At 52.1% G+C, this 18,321-nt stretch overlaps 1 protein-coding gene across 1 annotated transcript in view; it reads left to right on the forward strand.

Annotated features, from left to right (window-relative positions):
* The first annotated feature begins 9,668 nt into the window (after positions 1-9,668).
* LOC306816926 (uncharacterized protein) overlaps positions 9,669-18,321 on the forward strand; it is a 172,076-nt gene continuing 163,423 nt past the window's right edge. The window contains exon 1 of the mRNA XM_079333378.1: positions 9,669-9,707. Within this exon, the coding sequence (XP_079189504.1) occupies positions 9,686-9,707 (22 nt within the window). The 5' untranslated portion in view covers positions 9,669-9,685. The remainder of the gene's footprint in view (positions 9,708-18,321) is intronic.

An 18,321-nucleotide genomic window follows, 5' to 3' on the forward strand; every position in this document is an offset into this window, starting at 1 on the left:
TGTCAGTGAGGATTGTTAAAGAGTTGGAATTGTCACTTACCTTATCATGTGATACACTGTTCTGTATGACCCCAGTTCATTCTTTAATCTGGTTGTTGTATTCCCTTCATTAAATCCAGTTCGTTGTATTCCCTGTTCCAGTTTGTTCCCTGTTACTTCCCACTTCCGCCCTCTCCCCTACCTCATTTTCGGCCTGGCTGCTGCTGCTCCCCTCCTGTCCATCAATTGAAAGAACGCGCCCAACATGTAAAATCACAAGACTCCCGAAACACCACTCTTCAGGGGAGTTTCCTTGAAGAGAAACAGCCCCTGGAACAGCCAGCCAATACAAGATTCAGGAACCCTCCAGACACCATACAGTCAGCTATGGCTCCACCTGCTAAAAATTGCCTTCATCCTCTAGTTGTAATGTCACCATCTTATGAAAAGCAAATTTACATACAAACAGCCCCAAATAACACTAGACACAGCAAGTCCATGGGCAGTCCCACGAGCTTGGAAACACACACCCCCGTTTCTGTGAGAGTTCACAAGGGGTGTGTGGTACCTCGTTTCTGACGTGGCTAGGCAGCAGTACGTTCTCTGCTGCTTCTAGTAATAAAGAGCTCCATAGTTAAAGGCTTCAGTTCTGGGCTCGGGGCTCTCCGGCGGCTCTGGGATTGATGATCACTCACAGCAAAGGGAGAGAACAGGAGAAAGAGAGAGAAGGAGATTGGCAATCAGGGCTCGCAGTTGCAGCGCCCAGTCCTGCTCCGCCAGGGCTCGGAGCCTCAGGTGCAGGAAAAAATGGATCCGCGGCTGGCGGTGCTCGCCCCGCTTTGGGCCGAAGGCGGCAGGTTGCAGGCAGAGTTGGAGCACAGGCCCCGGGAGCTGAGCACAGCCCGGCCCGGGGATCCCGCAGTGCGCGGCCGAGGAGGGTCCTGGGGAATCCCGGGAGGGGATCCAGGAGAATTCCCGGGAATTGCCCCGTGCCCTGCCCCCACGGTCCCTCGGGCACTTTGGCTTTTGCCTTCCGCAGCCGGCGGCAATGCCAGGATCTGCCTGGCGACTGGTGACGCCTCTGCACACTCGGGCTGCCATTGGCTGGCAGGAAAGAGCGGCGCCAATAGCGAGGCCGGAAGCTGCTCAGGGGGCGGGGCCAAAACTGGGGGCGGGGCCGCAGCTGAGCAGCGCCATGGCTCCAGCGCTGGGGCCGGGGAGCTCCTGCGGGCCCCGGGAGACGGCCAGAGCTGAGAGGGACCCCCGGCCCTGGGACTCTTTGATCGCCCATTCCGAACCACGGAGGGGCCCCTACATCCCCATTCCCGGGTGCCTTGATCCCTCCGAACCCCCCTACCCGGCCATGCCCTCCACCCTGCACCCCCTTATCCGGCACCAGTAACCCCGGCAACCCTTTCCCGGCCATCCCGCCTCTCCTGGCCCGCAGAGTCCCCTTCTCCTTGACCCAGAGACCCCCTGCACCCCTATTCCTGCCTTTCCCAGCACCCAGACCCTCCTTCTCTCAACACTGAGGGAACACTGACCCCTATTCCCGGCCATCCCGGCTTTCCCCGCCGCGTGCTGCAGGTGGGGAAACCGGGGACCCTTGGAGCTCCCTTTGCTGCATACAGGGAACCCCTGCTGCAGGAGGTTTCCGCCTGTGCCCTCCTGTCTCACGGCAGCGTCCGCGGATCCCATGGGCTCGCCAAGGACGACCAGGAATTCCTCTCCTTCCAGCTGCCATCTGGGACATTCGTGGTCGCCGCCGGCGCTGCCCAGGTCACCAAGAGGTGCTGGGAAACTGAGGAGATCGAGGCTGAGGAATTCACACATGACCTGGGGCACACCTGCCAGGAATGTCTCTGTAAATATGGCAGGGATGAAACCAGAAGGGGAAGAATCCCATGGAAGTTCCCTCCTGGAGTGCTCTGCCTGGGGTGTTCTGTGGAGTGTGGCAGACAGTGAGAAACACTCCTAGGCTGTCATTCATCACAGTTCTCAGGGTTTTGGGTGAGATGCTTGCAACAGATCCAGCACTGAGAGGAGTTCAGGAGAGTCCTTTAGCATTTGGGGTCCCCTGGGATTTGCAGAGAACCCCCCGGTCCCCCCAGGATCTCCCTGAACATGCTGGCGCTGCCCGAGTGCAGTGAGAAGATTCATACCCAGGGTCCCCAGCTCTGTCACCGGCATCGCCCAGGTACCCCCAAAACCTCCCGGGAACCCTCAACCCCCCTCTGCGACACCTCAGCCTTCCCTGGTATTATGAAAACATCTTTGGGACCCTCCAAAACCTGTCCAAGGCTGCAAAACCCCATACGGGACCCCCAAACCCTCTGAGGACATCAAAAGTCCCACAGGACCTCCCAACACTCCCCGATAATCACCTTGAGACAATTTACACCTGGCACGGGGTCCCCATGTCCATCACCAGCAGGTATCCATAAACCACCTTGGGACCCCCAATTCCACCCCAGGGATCATTCATATTCCCCCATCTGCACCTCTTGGGAACTCCCAAAAAGTCACCAACAAGCCCCGGAGCAACAAACTCCCCATAGAAACCTTCCCAAGCGTTTATACCCAGCACAGGGTCCCCATCATCATCATTGGCATCACCCAGGTACCCCCAAACCTGCCCAGGACCCCCAACCCCCCTCAGGGCTCCTCTGCTGGAATCAAGGGAGTGGTGTTGCACTTTTTACGGGGAGTTACAGTGGGCACCAACCATAGATGGCTCTTAAAGTGGCAATGGTAGAGAGAACCCCAAAAAATCCACCCTGGGGACAAAACATCTACAGGGGGTTGTAGTGGGGGCTCTCCTACAAATGTCACTTTAAGTTGTCATAATCCCCCCCTTAAAAGGCACCTTTGGGGCTGCGGCCCCTCAAACACCCTAAAATGGGTAGGAAAAAGCACCCTTGTAGGGGTGGGATTCCCCTCAAAAAACCACAAAATGAGAAAAACTTCTCTTCTAAGGTGCCTGAAGAGCCCTATACGCCCTCAAATAGGGACAGGATCCGCTCCTCTGCTGGGGCCGCTCCGAGCCGGGAACTCTCCCATTTGCTGCACTCGGGGGAGCCCCGAACGATGACGGGTCCTGGGCTGAGCCCCCCACTCAGCCAAGGGTGCAGAGGGAACTGGAGGGGCTGAGACGGGGCTTGGGGGTCCTGGGGATAACTGGGGGACCCTCAGTGGGTCCCACTTCCCGCTGTCCCCCCTCTCCCACCTCTTTCCCATTTTCCCCTTCAAAGGGTTTGGGGGTCACCAGGCCTTTTCCCTTCATGTCCCAGCCCGGCCACGTGGCCAGATGGTCGGAGGAAGGGGAGAGGGAGGAGGAGGAGGAAGAGGAGAGACAGAGGAGGAGGAAGGATAAGGAGGATCGAGAGGAGGCACCACGTGCGTTCCCCGCTCTCTGTATCCGCAGCTCCTTCGCCCCCAGACCATCGCCCCCCGCATCCCGCAGGTGCCCGGGGAGGGGGAGCTCGCCCCAAATATCCTGGGTGGTTTTTTTGAAGGGGGGAGGGGTATTTGGAGATGACACGAAATAGATTTGTGTTATAAATGCATGACATGTTGTTGGCTCTTTGCAAGTATTTGGACAAATGCTGTATGTATAATGTTAAAATAGGATTTCTATATGGATATAATCTTGGTTAATAGTACAAGTCCGACATAAGTTTTTTAGAGATACTATGCTTAAACTACCCGCTTAGTCAAAGATAACAGCCCGTGAACATGTGATGGGGACCCTGCAGCTGACAAGACAATTATCAACACTCACCGGCTGGGACCACCCCCCAAATTAAAAGGGAGAAGAATAAAACCACAAGCCAAGAAACACACATGCTCTAAAAAGGCAGACCCAAGGAGTGGCCATGCTTAACAGTTCCCAGAAACAGCTGACTGTGCATGAAGGTCTATGGATATGTAACAAAGGGATGGATTGTAAAACGTATTTAAAGAGTTGTTCCCGAAGCAGCGGTGTGCTCTCGGCAGCATGCCAAGAACCCAGCCGTTTTCACCCTTTGTTTTATGTATGTCTCCTATTGTCTTTTATTAAATCTTTTAATTCTCCCAAAGCAGTGAACCGTGTTTTTCACAGTTGGGGTCTCGTCTGGGATCAACACCTCATCTCCAAGACCCCAGGGGTCCCAGAGCGAGGGGCGCGCCTCGCCCGATTTCAGCAGCCTCGCTCCACTTCTCCTGGTGTTGATTGGGGTTTGCAGGTCGAACTACCCGAAGGACAAAAAAGAGGCAGATAAAGCAAAAGGAGAAGGAAAAGGGCTCCCTAAGACCGCAGCATTATCCTCACAATTCTTGTGAACGAAGTCCCTGGCAATAAAAAGGATTGTAAGTAATGTTCAGGGACCCGGAGAGGATGGGTGGTGTGTGTGTGAGATGCGGGCTGGTCACCCCAGACCTGCGAAGCGAGTGCGGAGTTTGCGAAAGCTGCAGGTCTGAAGTACCTCGAGACACTCAGACAGTGAGGAAACAAAGGGAGAGAAAAAGAGTGAAAGAATTCCCCCCCGTGGGAGGGGCTGAGGACCCCTTGGAGGGAGTCGAGGGTTTCCTGGTACAACCCACTGGGAAACAGGAACAAACAAACAAACAAAAAAGAGCTGCTGGATTGATAAAGAAAAATCCAAGAAACCTGGGCTTTCATTAGTGCTATGTCAAGGACCTAAGACATCTGGACTTTGGAGATTTTATACCCCTAAGTAAATATTAAGAACTACCTTTAAAAGTAAGAGGTACCTTATTTTTTGTGTTTGTGTCTTGTGAGTGAGTGTGAATGAATGGAAGTGTATATGGTACTGATTATTGATCTTAATTTTATAAAGTAAAGTGAAATACACTGTTGTGGGGAAGAAAGGAGTAATATTGCAGTGTTGTGGAAGTAGGAAATAGGCCTGGGGCAAATAGATAAAATCTTGAGAGATGGGACAAAAAAATAGTAAAAAAGGCTCAGGAGAAACAGGGGATAAAAAGGTGCCAGTAGAGATACCTGAAGACAGATCCTTGGAAATTATGTTAGATAATTGGGAGGGTGATCCTTCTACAAGAGAAAAGGAAAAAGTAAAGATGATTCAGTTTTGTATGACAGAATGGGCGAAAACAGAAATAAGATCTGACCATGTTTTCTGGTCAAGATATGAGTCTTTTGAGGCTTGGATTTGCCAGGCTTTAAACACATTTGTAAATTCAAAAGAACCGGTTAATCTGGAAGAAGGAGAATATGTTGCATGCTGGATAAGAGAAAAAGAGCCACTGGGAGTAAAAGTTTATAAAATATCAGAAACTCAAAGAAAAACACTGGGACCCCCTAGAAATGTTGCCTTCCCGTTCCCCCAGCCCCGCACGCTTTGGCCCCACCCCGGCCACCCTGGATCCCCCGCCAGCACCGGCAGCCCCGTTCCCGTCGCCTTTATGGCGACAATCCCCAGGGCACCACTCTCGACCCTGCCCGGCAGCACAAGCAGCGCAGCTCCCGCCGCTGCTCCCGCTGTGGCTCCCGCCCCAGCGCCGCGCCAGCAGCGCCAGCGGCTCCGCTCCCGCCCACCTGTCCCGCAGCCGCCTCGCCGGTCCCATTCCCGGCCGGCCCCGGCCTAGCCGTATTGGACTCCACCGCTCCAGCTGCCACAGCCCGTGCGGCTGCCCGTGCCCCTCTCCGGTATCCGCCAGAAGGATCTGCCTGGTCAGCGGCTCTGGGGGCAGCCCCTGCCCACACCCCGTCCCCGTCCTCGGGGGACTCAGGCAAGGGAACGCCAACCTCTGTTCCCTTATCAACAATGGACTTGTCTGTCCAAAGCACCTTTTCCCTTAAAGAGAAGTGCCATATCAAAACACAAGGAGTTCTGTTAAATGGCAGATGTCCTCTGATGCTTCTCCAAAACTAAAAAAGAGCATTGGAACTTTTAAAATAGGTCCACAGGGAATAGAATTAAAGTTTATGATTGACACAGGGGCAGAAAGAACCTGCCTATTAAAAGCCCCAAAAGGCTGTAATATAAATAAAGCACAGGACAAGTAACAGAGGCAAAAGGAGAAGAGTTCACAGTGCCTATCATTAAAGATATAATAATCGAGGGAGAACAACAATTTGGCTGGGAGATGTCTTATTGGTTCCTGGGGCAGGCAGCAACTTATTAGGGAGAGATTTAGAGGTAAAGCTGGGAATAGGGGTGATACCAGAAGAAGGGAGAATGACAGACAGAATTATAAACGAGGAGGATGATAAAAAAATAAATACAAATATGTGGGCCTGGGAAAGGAAATAGGGGAGGGCTCATGCAATGCCCTTGGCCCAGTCAGGACGGGACCAGAGGTGAGGAATGTGCTTTACTCTGCAGCCAAGAACAAGGGCTTGTCCTGGAGCCTTTAGCAGAAGGTGCCTGGGGAGACTCGAGGCTGAGCTCTAGAATTCTAGAGCCAAAGTTACAGAAAGACTGAAGCAAACTACACTCAGAGAAAAAAACCCAAAACCCAACAAAAACTTATCCGCCTATAATAAGAAAGTTCAAGCCACCTCAAAAGAAATTATCACAAAAGCACAACTCCTCCTGGCACCCTGACTCCCGGTGCTGGGGTGGATGTTTAAAGAAAAGGCTCCTCTACCCACCACGCCACCCACACCACATGGAGCCCATGGATTGCTCTCATCACACAGCATGGCCGGATTAGAAACACAAATCACCCTGAAATTTTAAAAACAGTTAAAACCGGCCACAAGATAAAAAGTTTAGTCTCACTAACAAAAAGGAGCAGAAACAAGTAACCCAGGCTAAAAAGCTCCACCATACAACCAACTACCAGCACAAGAAACACGCTGTGCTCTTGTCACTGACAGTTTCTGTCTCATGGTTGAGATGAACCAGAAGTGGAAAGTGGCCGCAGGGAGCCCCACACGACGAGTCACACAAGCTACTGAAGGAGAAGGTGAATCAAGTGCACTTGCTGAACTCAAAGCTATTCAGCTGGCCCTGGACACTGCTGAAAGAGAGAACTGGCCAAAGCTCTACCTTTATACTGAATCAGAAATAGTAACCAATGCTCTGTGGAGTTAGCTAGAAAGGTAAGAAAAGGCCAGCTAGCAACATAAAGGAAAACCAATTGAGGCTGCTGATGAGTGGAAAAACATTGCCACTCAGACAAACTATCTCTAGAAGTCCATCATGTAGACAGCCACATGCCCAAAAGTCAGGCTAATAAAGAACACTAAAACAAGGAGCAAGTAGATCAAGCTGCAAAAATAGAGATATCACCAATAAATTTTAATTAGCAACATAAGGGAGAGTTGCTCCTAGCTGAATAGGCCCACACTGCCTCCAGCCATCAAGGCAAAAATGCCACTTATAAGTAAGCACAAAACTGAAAAGCAGATTTAACTATAAATTACATTTCTCAAGTTATCCATAACTGTAAGGCGTGCTAAAATCAAGCAAGCCAAGCCCATAAGGCCTCTCTAATATGGGGGGCGGTATTCCAAATATAAGTATAAAGAAGCCGCCAAGCAAATGAACTACATCACACTGCCTCAAACCCCCCAAGGCAAGTGATACGTGAGCACAATTGTAGAAGCCACCACTAGATCATTAGAAACCTACCCTGTACCTCACACTACTACTCAAAACACGGTCTGAAGCCCAAAAAAGCAAGTCCTATAAAGACACAGCACCCCTGAGAGAATCGTCAGACAACAGGACCCATTTCAAAAACAGCCTTAGAAACACCTCAGCCAAAAACCAGGATATTGAATAAATAGATCATATCCCTTATCACACACCAGCTGCCAGGAAAGTTGAACTGTACAACAGACTACTTAAAATTACCCTAAAGGCACTTGGCAGGGAAACATCCAAAAATTGAGAAATGAACTTAACAAAAGCCACCTATTAGTCAACACCTGAGAGTCCATCACTCAAGCAAGTCCTGCCCAGTCTGAAGCCTTGCACACAGTGGATGGGGATAAAGTTCCTGTAGTGCACACAAAAGGAATTTTAAGATTGTTTAGATTAGGCCCACCTCAAGCAAAGGCAAACCAACCCGTACAATTGTAGGTAATGCAGAAAGATAAAGAAACCCATTGAGTACCACAGGAAAACCTAATCTTAAGTGAGAACTGTGTGTAAAGTTTCACTGTGGATAAAAATATATAGCAGAGTTGAAAGAAGGTATTAATTATGGTAGGATGCAAATGGTAATAAAATAAGGAGTAGATAATGTCTTAAGTTGCAATGCAAAATAAAAGCACAACTATATATTCTATCACCATCTGCTGAAACCAGGTGGAGCAGGTCTCCTTATCTCTTCCATGACCCATCCCTCACAATTCCTCCCCACAAGGAGTTTTATCTTATGGGGAGATGCCCCACACAAGATGAAAAGCCAAGTATTTCCTACCTAAATAAAATCTGAAATTTGAAATATCAGAACAGTCTTTCCCACTAAATTCTCAGAAGAAACCAGGCCTATCTTCATCACCAACAGATGTTAAAAAAGTAACTACACCCTTCTCCAAAATCATTGCTTCAACAAAACCACATTTGTCCCTCCAAGAAAACTACAGGTACCATTATTCATACTGTAACCAACACCCTCAGCAACAGGGTTACAGGTTGCATTCTGACCCTGCCAGTGTTTTGGTCTTTATATTACTATACTTTTATTTTCATTTTCCCAGTGAAAAACTGCTATTCTAAATCCCATATCTTTGCCAGGGAGCTCCTTAATTTCCAAGACATGTTAATTTAGAGGGAGGGAGTTTCCATTTTCCGTTTCAAGAGAAGCTCCAGAGCTCCTTAGCAGACACCTGTCTTTCAAACCAAGACAGTGCCCTGCTGCAGCTCCATCCCCATGGCAGGATCCGCGCTGGATGATCCCCAGGGACCCCCGGTGGGCAGAGCCCACTGAGCCCTGGTGCTGCTGATCCGTGTTGGGAAGACACCTGGCTGGGGGCTCCACATCCTCCCTGTGGCCTGGATTTTCTCTGTATTTCTCTTTGTCCTTCCCAAACACTCAAAACCAGGGTAAAAATAGAGATGTTAAACAACGACCTGCTTGGGGACATGGGGGATCTTCCAGGGGATGCGGGGGACGCTCGGCTCCAGAGATTTGAGGGGTCCTGGGAGGGACCTGGGGGTTGCTCAGGGCGTTTGGCACCCCAGTTCCAGCGGTTCTGGCTGCGCTGGGAGACCCCTGGGAGCGGAGGAGGAGCGAGAGGAAGAGGAGGAGCGGGAAGAGACAGAAGAGAAGCAGCGGGGAGGAGCGATTTTGGAAACACGCGCTTCCCTCGATGGCTCGCTGAGGCCGCAGTTTTCCCGAGTCCGACACCATCGCCCCCAGAAATCCCGTAGGTGAGCGGGGAGGGGGAGCTCGCCCCAAATCCATCATGGGGGGGGCTCTGGGAGGGTTTTACTTTGAGGTTCTGGGGATGTTTGGATCTTGCAGGAGCCCAAAGCCGAGCCCCGGAGCGGGGAGATCACAGAGGGGCGATCCCGAAGCCGGGGGACCCCGGCAGCCTGGAGGGGTGCGGGAGGTTGGCGCTGAGCGGGGTCCGGGCCCCCGAGGCTGAAAGGAGCGCTGACTTCTCCAGCTGCCCTTGGGCAGCGCCACCATCAAACCCAATGTGCTCAGCCCTTGTTTTGCCCCAAACCAGGATTTCCGAAACTTTGGCTGCATTGCGAAGGAGGCCGTGAGGACGAGGTCGATGGCCCAGGAGCTCCAGGCAGGTGAGGAGGAAGTCAGTGCCCCTTTCCCACTGTGTCCTGCTCCATCTCCCAGCCCAGCACGGCCCCGGCTGTAGCACAGCCCTGGGGGGATCTCCTTGCCCTTCCCTCTGGCACAGAGGCAAATCCCATCCTCTCCTTGTCCCTCCTCCCCCAGACAAGGAGCTGAGCACGGACAGCAGGGAGGACAAATCCCTGCGGCACAGCCTCGGGCAAGAGGCCATTTGCAGCAGCTCCACGGTGCAGGAATGCAAGGGGGAGGAAAAGCCCCACAGATCCCGCAGCAGGAGGGGCTGCAAACACACAGCCCGGGGATCCCAGCAGGAAAGAGCCAGCCCGGGCCGGGGAGGTGGCCGGAGCTCAGAGCTGGGGCTGCGTGAGCAGCTTCACCATAGGGAGAAGCCCCACAAGTGCTCGGAATGTGGGAAGGGCTTCAGGTGGAGGCCTGACCTGATGAGACACCAGAGAATCCACACGGGGGAACGGCCCTACGAGTATGGGGAGTGTGGGAAGAGATTCAGCTACAGCTCACACCTGACTGTGCACCAGAGGTTCCACACTGGGGAGAGGCCCTATGAGTGTGATAAATGCGGGAAGAGATTTCAGACCAACTCCAAGCTCCTCCAGCACTATCGCATTCACAAGGATCAAAGGCCATTCCACTGCTCTCACTGCGGGAAGGGCTTCAAGCACAACTGCACTCGCATCATGCACCAGCGCATCCACACTGGGGAGAGGTTCTACGAGTGTGATAAATGAGGGAAGGGGTTTCTGAGAAGAGCCCATCTCCTTCAGCACTATCACAGTCACTTGCATGAGAGGCCTTAGAAGTGTCATGACTGCGGGAAGGGCTTCAAGCACAACTCCACCCTCGTCACCCACCGGCGCATCCACACTGGGGAAAGACCCTACGAGTGTCTCGAGTGTGGGAAGAGCTTCTCCAGAAGATTTACCTTGACCCAACACCAACGAAGTCTCCACTGAGAGAAGCCCTGTGAGTGCCCCGAGTGCAGGAAAAGCTTCGTGCTGGCTCCCTGTGACCTGGATTTTCTTTTTGTTTCTCTTTGTCCTTCCCAGACACCCAGCACTGGGGTAAAACTGAAGACAGTGAACTAAGACATGCCTGCAGACACAGGGGGATCTTCCAGAGGATGTGGGGGACCCTGCCTTCCAGGGACTTCAGGTTTCCTTGGGGGTTGCTCAGGGCTTTGGGCACCCCAGGCCCAGCGGCTCTGGCTGCACTGGGAGATGCTGACGGAGGTTCTGGGGCAGCTAATCAAGGACCCCCTGCCGTGACACCCTCCCCATTTCCCCCTGACCCAGCTCCCGCTGTCCCCTGTCCAGGATCCTCCTCTCCCCACTGTCACTGCCCTTGCCCTCAGCCCATTCCCGTCTCACACCACTCCTGCCCCTGTCCCAGTTCAGATCCCATTCCCGGTATCACTCCCTGTCCTGTATTCTCTGCCTGGTTACCGTTCACATATTCCCAGTCCCATAATCCCTGTCTTGTTCCCCTTCTAGTATTCCTGATCCCGGTCCCATTCCCATATTTCCATTTCTATATTTCCAATCCCCTTCCCATATTCCCATTCCCAGTCCTGTTGCCCTATCCCCATGTCTGTTCCCTGTCCCATATTCTAAATCTCCATCCCATATTTTCTCCCCAATTTCTATTTCCATATTCCCTGTTGTGTTCCCATATTCCTATTCCCTGTTCCCGTTTTCATTCGCATTCCAATGTCCCTTTCCCAGTCCCCACTCTCAGTCCCTGTCCCCATTCCTGGTTGTTGGAGAGTGGAACAAAGAAGCGTCTTTGACTCCCTCTGAAAGAAAACAGTATGCAAGAATTAAATTTAAAATATTTTGAGAAATTAAAATACAGGAAACCACACAGACATTAAATAGTGGCCTAAGTTTTAGTAGAAGGAATTAGAAATATTAAGTAGCATAGATATGAAGTAGAAGCTTAAATCTTAGTGTGAAGTATGTATAAATATTTTTAAATACCATAAAAAGTAAAAGTCGTGGAATCTCCTATAAAATAGTGGCTGCATTGAGACATTAAAAACTTAGTTCTAGACAAAATAAAATGACAGTAGGAATATTTTATATATTCTTCACATAGAACAGATAGGCCATATGCACAAGTTATATGTAGACTTTAGTATTACGAAATTCTAATAGGTTTAGGAGAAATTCATCAGGTTCATGGTTTTAGCTCATTGGATAATTTGTCAATAAAAATCTGTGTATTGAATCCAGAGCTCTCTCTTGTTTCTCTCTCGTCACTCTCTCTTCCTCCCCCACCACCATCATCACCAGTACCAGCCCATGAGAAAGAAAAAGAGGAAGATGAAGAAGAAAAGAACAGAAGAAGAAAGGCCAGGGAGCATCTGCCTCTGGAGACTCTGCACCAGCTGCAGCTTCGACCTCTTGCAGCAGAGAGTTGCTCCTGCTTCCATCGGGACTTTATGGCAGAGAGATTGAACAGGGACTGGAGAGCCTTGGGCTCTTTGCCTTTGGAGCCTGACGTGCCTTCACAAGAAACAACTTTACAGCAGCCAGCAACTGCTCTGCTCTGGGAAGATCTAAAGCCACAACCAATCCTTACAGCCAGTGCCAGTCCCGGTGCCGTTCCTGAGGGTGCCTCTGCCACGGGGGCCTGAGGGCTCCACGGCTCGGGCTACCTGTGCCACACGAACCCTTCAGCCCTGCTGCTGCCCTTAGCCAGCTGCAGAGAGCACAAGGCTTTGGGCATTGCTCACAGGCCCCCAGCTGGCCACAGCAGCCCATCCTGCCAGCAGCCTTGGGCTCAGAGCCCTCCCTCCTGCTAAGGCCGTGCAGGGGCCATGGGCCTGCACCAGGCTGCTGTTCTGCCCCAGGAGCAAGGCTGCAGCTCCAGCCTTTGGGCCCTGGGCCGCAGCAGCCCAGGGCAGGCCCAGCTGCAGAGCTCCCAGCCCCGATGGGCTTCACTGCAGCACTGCTGTTGATCCCCATCCCAGATTCTCTCTGTGCTTGCTGCTTCCACATTCCCTGTCCTGTTCCCATATTCCCATCCCCAGTCCCATTCCCAGTCCTTGTCCTGCATTCCCTGTCTCATTCTTGGTGTCGATCCTGTAGTCCTGGCCCCTGTCTCTTATTCCTGGTTCCCTTCCCACTCTAAGTCTTGTAGTCCAGGTCCCTGTCCCCATTCTATGTCCCAAATTCCCAATCCTTGCCTCCTTCCCATTCCATTCCCACACACGGTCCCAGTCTCAGTCCCATTCCATTATTCCCATATCCATTTCTGGTCTCTGTACACATCCCCTGTGCCTGTCCCTCTTTCTGGTCCCATACTGGATCCCTGTTCCCACTCTGGGTCCCAGTCCCTCATTCCAAGCCCCATTCTCAGTCCCAGTCTGCATTCCCGTTCCCATTCCAGGTCCCTGTCCTGTATTCCAGGACTTGATCCCTAGTTGTGGTCCCTATCCCCATTCCAAGCCCAGAATTCACGGTCCCGGTCCTCATTCGCTCCCTGGTCACAATCCCGGTCCCTGTCCCCATTCCTGCTCCCTGTCCTCCCTCACTGGACGCCGCCTCCATCGCTCCATTCTCCCCTCACGCCGCTCACGTGGCCGCAGCAACCCCGCTCTGCTCCCGCCCACCAATCCCAGCGTGCGATCGCCCCTGGATTTGCATAACCACGCCCACAGCTCTGATCCCACCCACCACCAGCCATAGCTGTTTTCTGACGCTCTTTGCTCCCAGTTCGCTCCAGTGCTCCCAGTAAGAGCGGCGCTGGCAGGGAAAGCGCTTCCAGTTCCTTTCAGGGTCTCACAGCATGGCTTCCACCTGTCACCCTGTCATTCCCAGTGCTTACAGTACCAGTCCCAGTGCCTTGAGTAGAGCATCTGCTTTGAAATTCCCAACAGTAAAGATTGGCTGCTTTTGTGTGTCTGCACCCAGCAGAGTTGGGCGAGGAGTGGGAGGAAGAGAAGCAATGAGAGGAGAAGGAAGGGCATGTCAGAAGGAGGAGTGCTTTTACTGCAGGGCCATTCTCTCTTCCTGCCTCCCAGACCAGGATTTTCCATTCGCAAACCTTGGTCCCATGGAGGAGGAGGGGCCTGTGAGGAAGAGGAAGATGCCCAATAGCTACTCGCAGGTGAGAAGGAAGTCAGTGCCCCTTTCCTCCTGTGTCCTGCTCCATCTTGCTGCAGGACAAATTCATTGCTGACGCCTTCCTGCCGGGGACACACTGGGGGGATCTCCTTGCCCTTCCCTCTGGCATGGAGGCAAATCCCATCCTCTCCTTGTCCTTCGTCTCCGAGACAAAGCTGAGCACGGACACCAGGGACGACAAATCCCCGCATAAGAACCTCAGGGAAGAGGCCCTTTGCAGCGGCTCTATGGTGCAGGAATCCAAAAGGAAGGAAAAGCCCCAGAGATCTCGCAAGAGGAGAGGCTGCATACACAGATCCCAGCAGGAAAGAGCCTGCCCGGGCAGGGAGGCAGCCGCAGCTTGGAGCTGGGGCTCCATGAACAGCTTCATGACGGGGAGAAGCCCCACAAGTGCTTGGAATGTGGGAAGAGATACAGAGTGAGATCAGACCTGATCCAACACCGGAGAATCCACACGGGGGAACGGCCCCACGAGTGTGGGGAGTGTGGGAAGAGATTCAGGCAGAGCTCACACCTGACTGTGCACCAGAGGAGCCAAACTGGGGAAATGCTCTACGAATGTCATAAAAGCAGGAAGAAGTTTCACAGCAGGTCTGATCTTCTCCTGCACGATCACATTCACACAGAGCAGAGGCCCTACAAGTTGAGGAGTGTGGGAAAAGCTTCAGACCTTACTGATCACCAGAGGAGCCACACAGGGGAGAGACCCCATGAGTGTGATAAATGCTGGAAGAGATTTGATAGCAGCTCTGATCTTCTCAAGCACTATCACATCCACATGGATGAGCAGCTCTTCTCCTGCAATGACTGTGGGAAGGGCTTCAACCACAAGTCCACCCTCATTATCTGCCAGAGCATCCACACTGGAGAGAGGCCCCATGAGTGTCCTGAGTGTGGGAAGAGCTTCTCAACCAGCTCTAACTTGATCCAGCACCACGGAGGCACCACTGAGGGAAGCCCTGCAAGTGCCCCAAATGTGAGAACTCCTTCATGTGCTGCTCCATCCTCATCCCCATGGCAGGATCTGTCCAGGATGATCCCCAGTGACCCCCGGTGGGCAGAGCCCCCCTGAGCCCTGGTGCTGCTGATCTGTGTTGGGAAGACACCTGGCTGGGGGCTCCACATCCTCCTGGCTCCTCATGGACTGGATTTTCTTTCCATTTCTCTTTGTCCTTCCAAAATATCCAACACCAGGGTAAAAATAAAGATGTCGAACAAAGATGTGATTGGGGACATGAGGGGGTCTTCCAGGGGATGTGGGGGACACTGGGTTTGAGGGAATTGAGGGTTCCTGGGAGAGACTTGGGGGTTTCTCAGGGCTTTGGGCAGTCCAGGCTCAGTGGCTCCAGCTCCAAATTGAGTCCCTCAATCCTTCAAAGTGCTTCTAATTAATATGCATTCTCATTTAAAAGATGTATTTTATTCAATTTCTCTTTAGAGCAGAGGTGATTGTAGCATTCTGTGATTGATATTGATGCAGGGTCTCTCCTCAGGAGGCCTGGCCTGCTCAGAGAAGCTGTGCCTTGAGGTCTGACAATGTGGACAACCTTGCCTCACATTCCCCAGCCCCATCCTGTATCTCCTCACTCACCTGAGACCTGCTGTGCTTGGAGAATTGCCTGCACATAGCCAAAGAAGGGATTTTTTTTATTTTTTTTAAGCAGTCTAAACCAATTTTGATTGCTCCAAAGTTTCCCCATTGTAAACAGACACCCTCCTCAAGTGTGTGCCAAGCCCAAGACTCCACCAAGACCCCTGCAGAGCTGTCCTGGGCCAGCTGGGAGGGTGGATCATCATCCCAACCTGCCCTGGGCCATTGCAAGGGACTGTGGCCACGGACACTGCACTGGCCCCACTGCTGGGTTTGGGTGCCACGGCAATGCTCATCAGCCCAAGTTTCCTTGGACAGCACCCCAAGGACACATTTCTGCAGTCAGGCTCCAGGGCCACTTGCATGCAGAGCTGTTGTGTCCTTGGCTGCCTCGGCACCCACAGGACAAAGCGGTGCCGGGGCTGTTACAGGGACAATGGCACTGACGCTCCTGGATGCGCTCAGGGGCCACGGCAGCAGCCACACAGACCCTTTCTCAGTTTAGTGCCAGGCAGCCAAGTCCTGCAGCCATTGTGATGGCTGCTTGCCATGGAAAGCTGCCCTGGGCCCCTTGCTCAGGGCTGCAGTCACTGCCCAGAGCCAGAGGGGATCCCTGGCTGGGGGCTTGTGCCGTGGCACCTGCCCTGTGCCACGCTGGCTGCTCAGGCGCAGTGGGACCAGCAGCACAGCCCAGGGCCAAAGGCCAGCTCAGCCAGACAGAAAGGGCAGCTGGGCACTGTTTCCATGGCAGCCATCCCTGGCACAGCACACCTGGGTCACCTGTCCTGACACTTGCCATGGAAAGCCCTTGAGGGGCTGATGCCACGGCCGCTGACACTGAGACACTGCTGGGCTCGAGTGCTGAGCACAGGGCTGAGCACACAGAGATGGTTTTGTTCTTGCTGAGCCTGCACAGAGCCAAGGCCTTTCCTGCCCCTCGTCCAGCCATGCTGGGGAGGGGCTGGGGATGCAGGGGAGGTTGGGAGGGGACACAGCCAGGACAGGTGACCCCAACTGACCCCAGGATATCTGAGACCATGGCACAGCGTGCTCAGTGTATAAAGTGGGGAAAGGAGGCAGGAACTGAGGGGAAATTTGGAGTGATGCTGTTGTCTTCCAAAGTAACAAGCAGGATGAGACTCAGTTTCACCAGTGGGCAGGGTCAGCACCAAAGACACAGACACCAACTGAAGGAATTGTGTAATTTATATAACACAAAACTGCAAAGAATCACAAAAGGAGAAGCTCAGCAATGCACCCAATCATCACTACCAAAGATTGCCCACAGTGATTTACAAAGATCCATCCCCAGTTATCCCCAGACTTTGCCATCCCCCAAGTGCACACATCAGCTGGGGGAAGCTGTCACAGCCAAGGGCTGCAGAGTCACTCCTGGACACTGGAAATTCCTGCAGGTGCCTCCAGCCACAGCTGAGGCTCCCAATCCTGCTGGGAGAGGGCCCAGCTCTGACAGTGCTGAATAAACAATCTGACATCACTTCTAGTGCAGGAACATTGGTTTAACTCTCCTGTTTGGTTTCTCCCAAAGTCTGGCCAGGGCTCAAGGAGGAACTAAGGGAGTTGACTTTGACCAAATACCCCCAAACAAAGACAGATGGGATCTTGTTTGCTTTCCAAATGAATATTTCACCAATTCAGAGATACACAGATCATATTGCTAAAAATGCCTCATTAATGAGCAGCTAACAATATAACATTTGGTTGGAAGGTTCATCCAGAGGTCAGCTTTGGCTCAGGGCCTGTGTTCAGGCCTTGGTACTTCAATCAGTGCTTTGACCAAGGCATGAACTACAACCTTCATAACAATTCTTTTAATACTTGAGTCTTAGATTTAGGTGTGAGCCATAAAGGCATCGCCTCTTGTTCTTCAATTAAGTGCTGTTCAAGTTCATTACTCAGAGCTATAAGTCACATTCATTCTAAAACATGCCTAATTAGTTCTATTCTCTGTTGTTTATCAAATCCCCACTTTTTCTTGAGACTGTGCCTCTTTTTAAACAAGTCTCAATACTCAATTTTCTAGCACAAAGTGTCACAACAACTCTTACACAGAATCATAACACACCAAGTGCTCACACTGCAATGATTGCGGTGACTGACACAAATGTATTTCACAGCAGCCTCCAGTTGGCAGCCATGAAGCCAATCTCACCAAGAAGAATTTTCTTCTTTCTGCCACTCTTCTACTGCTCTTTCCATCGAGGTGATTCCTGACTGTTGGACTTCAAACTCATCACTGACAGAAGTGCAGCATTCCTGTTCCAGACTCCTCCTTGGTCAGCAAGCAGATAATCCAAAACCATGCTGAGGTAAATAAAAAGATTCAGCAGCCATAAAATTAAGGGTTACAAATAGTTTTAAGAGTCGTCCCCTCTGTTAAAATGTTAAGCAACTTACTGTTCTTGATGTGCATGTTCTGTATCCCCAAGTTGGCCATCTGTTTGTACTTTCCCAAACAATCCCAGTTCTAGTTCAATCACTTCCTACTTCCGCCCTGTCCCTCACTTCACTTCCGGCTGCCTGCTGCTGCTCCCTGTCAATCAAAAGACACCACCCCATATGCAAAGTTTCCAGAGTTCCCAAGAAACACCTCTTCAGTGGAAGTCCTAAATAGCCATGAACTAAGGAGCTGTTGAGAAGAGTGACACCCCCGGACCAACGAGCCCCAATTGAGTTCTGGACATGCCTGTGAGGTGGGAACTCCCATTCCTGCCCTCGGACAGGATTGCACGGGAACCTCCTTCCAGCGTCGCCTAGGCAAGCAGCAGCAGGTGTCGGCCCCTGGCGACCCCCCCCAATTTTTCAATAAAAGAGCTGCTATTTAATAAAGGCTTTGGCCCTGCTCCG

Source organism: Erithacus rubecula (assembly GCF_903797595.1).
Source record: "Erithacus rubecula genome assembly, contig: scaffold_98_arrow_ctg1, whole genome shotgun sequence".
Taxonomy (NCBI): domain Eukaryota; kingdom Metazoa; phylum Chordata; class Aves; order Passeriformes; family Muscicapidae; genus Erithacus; species Erithacus rubecula.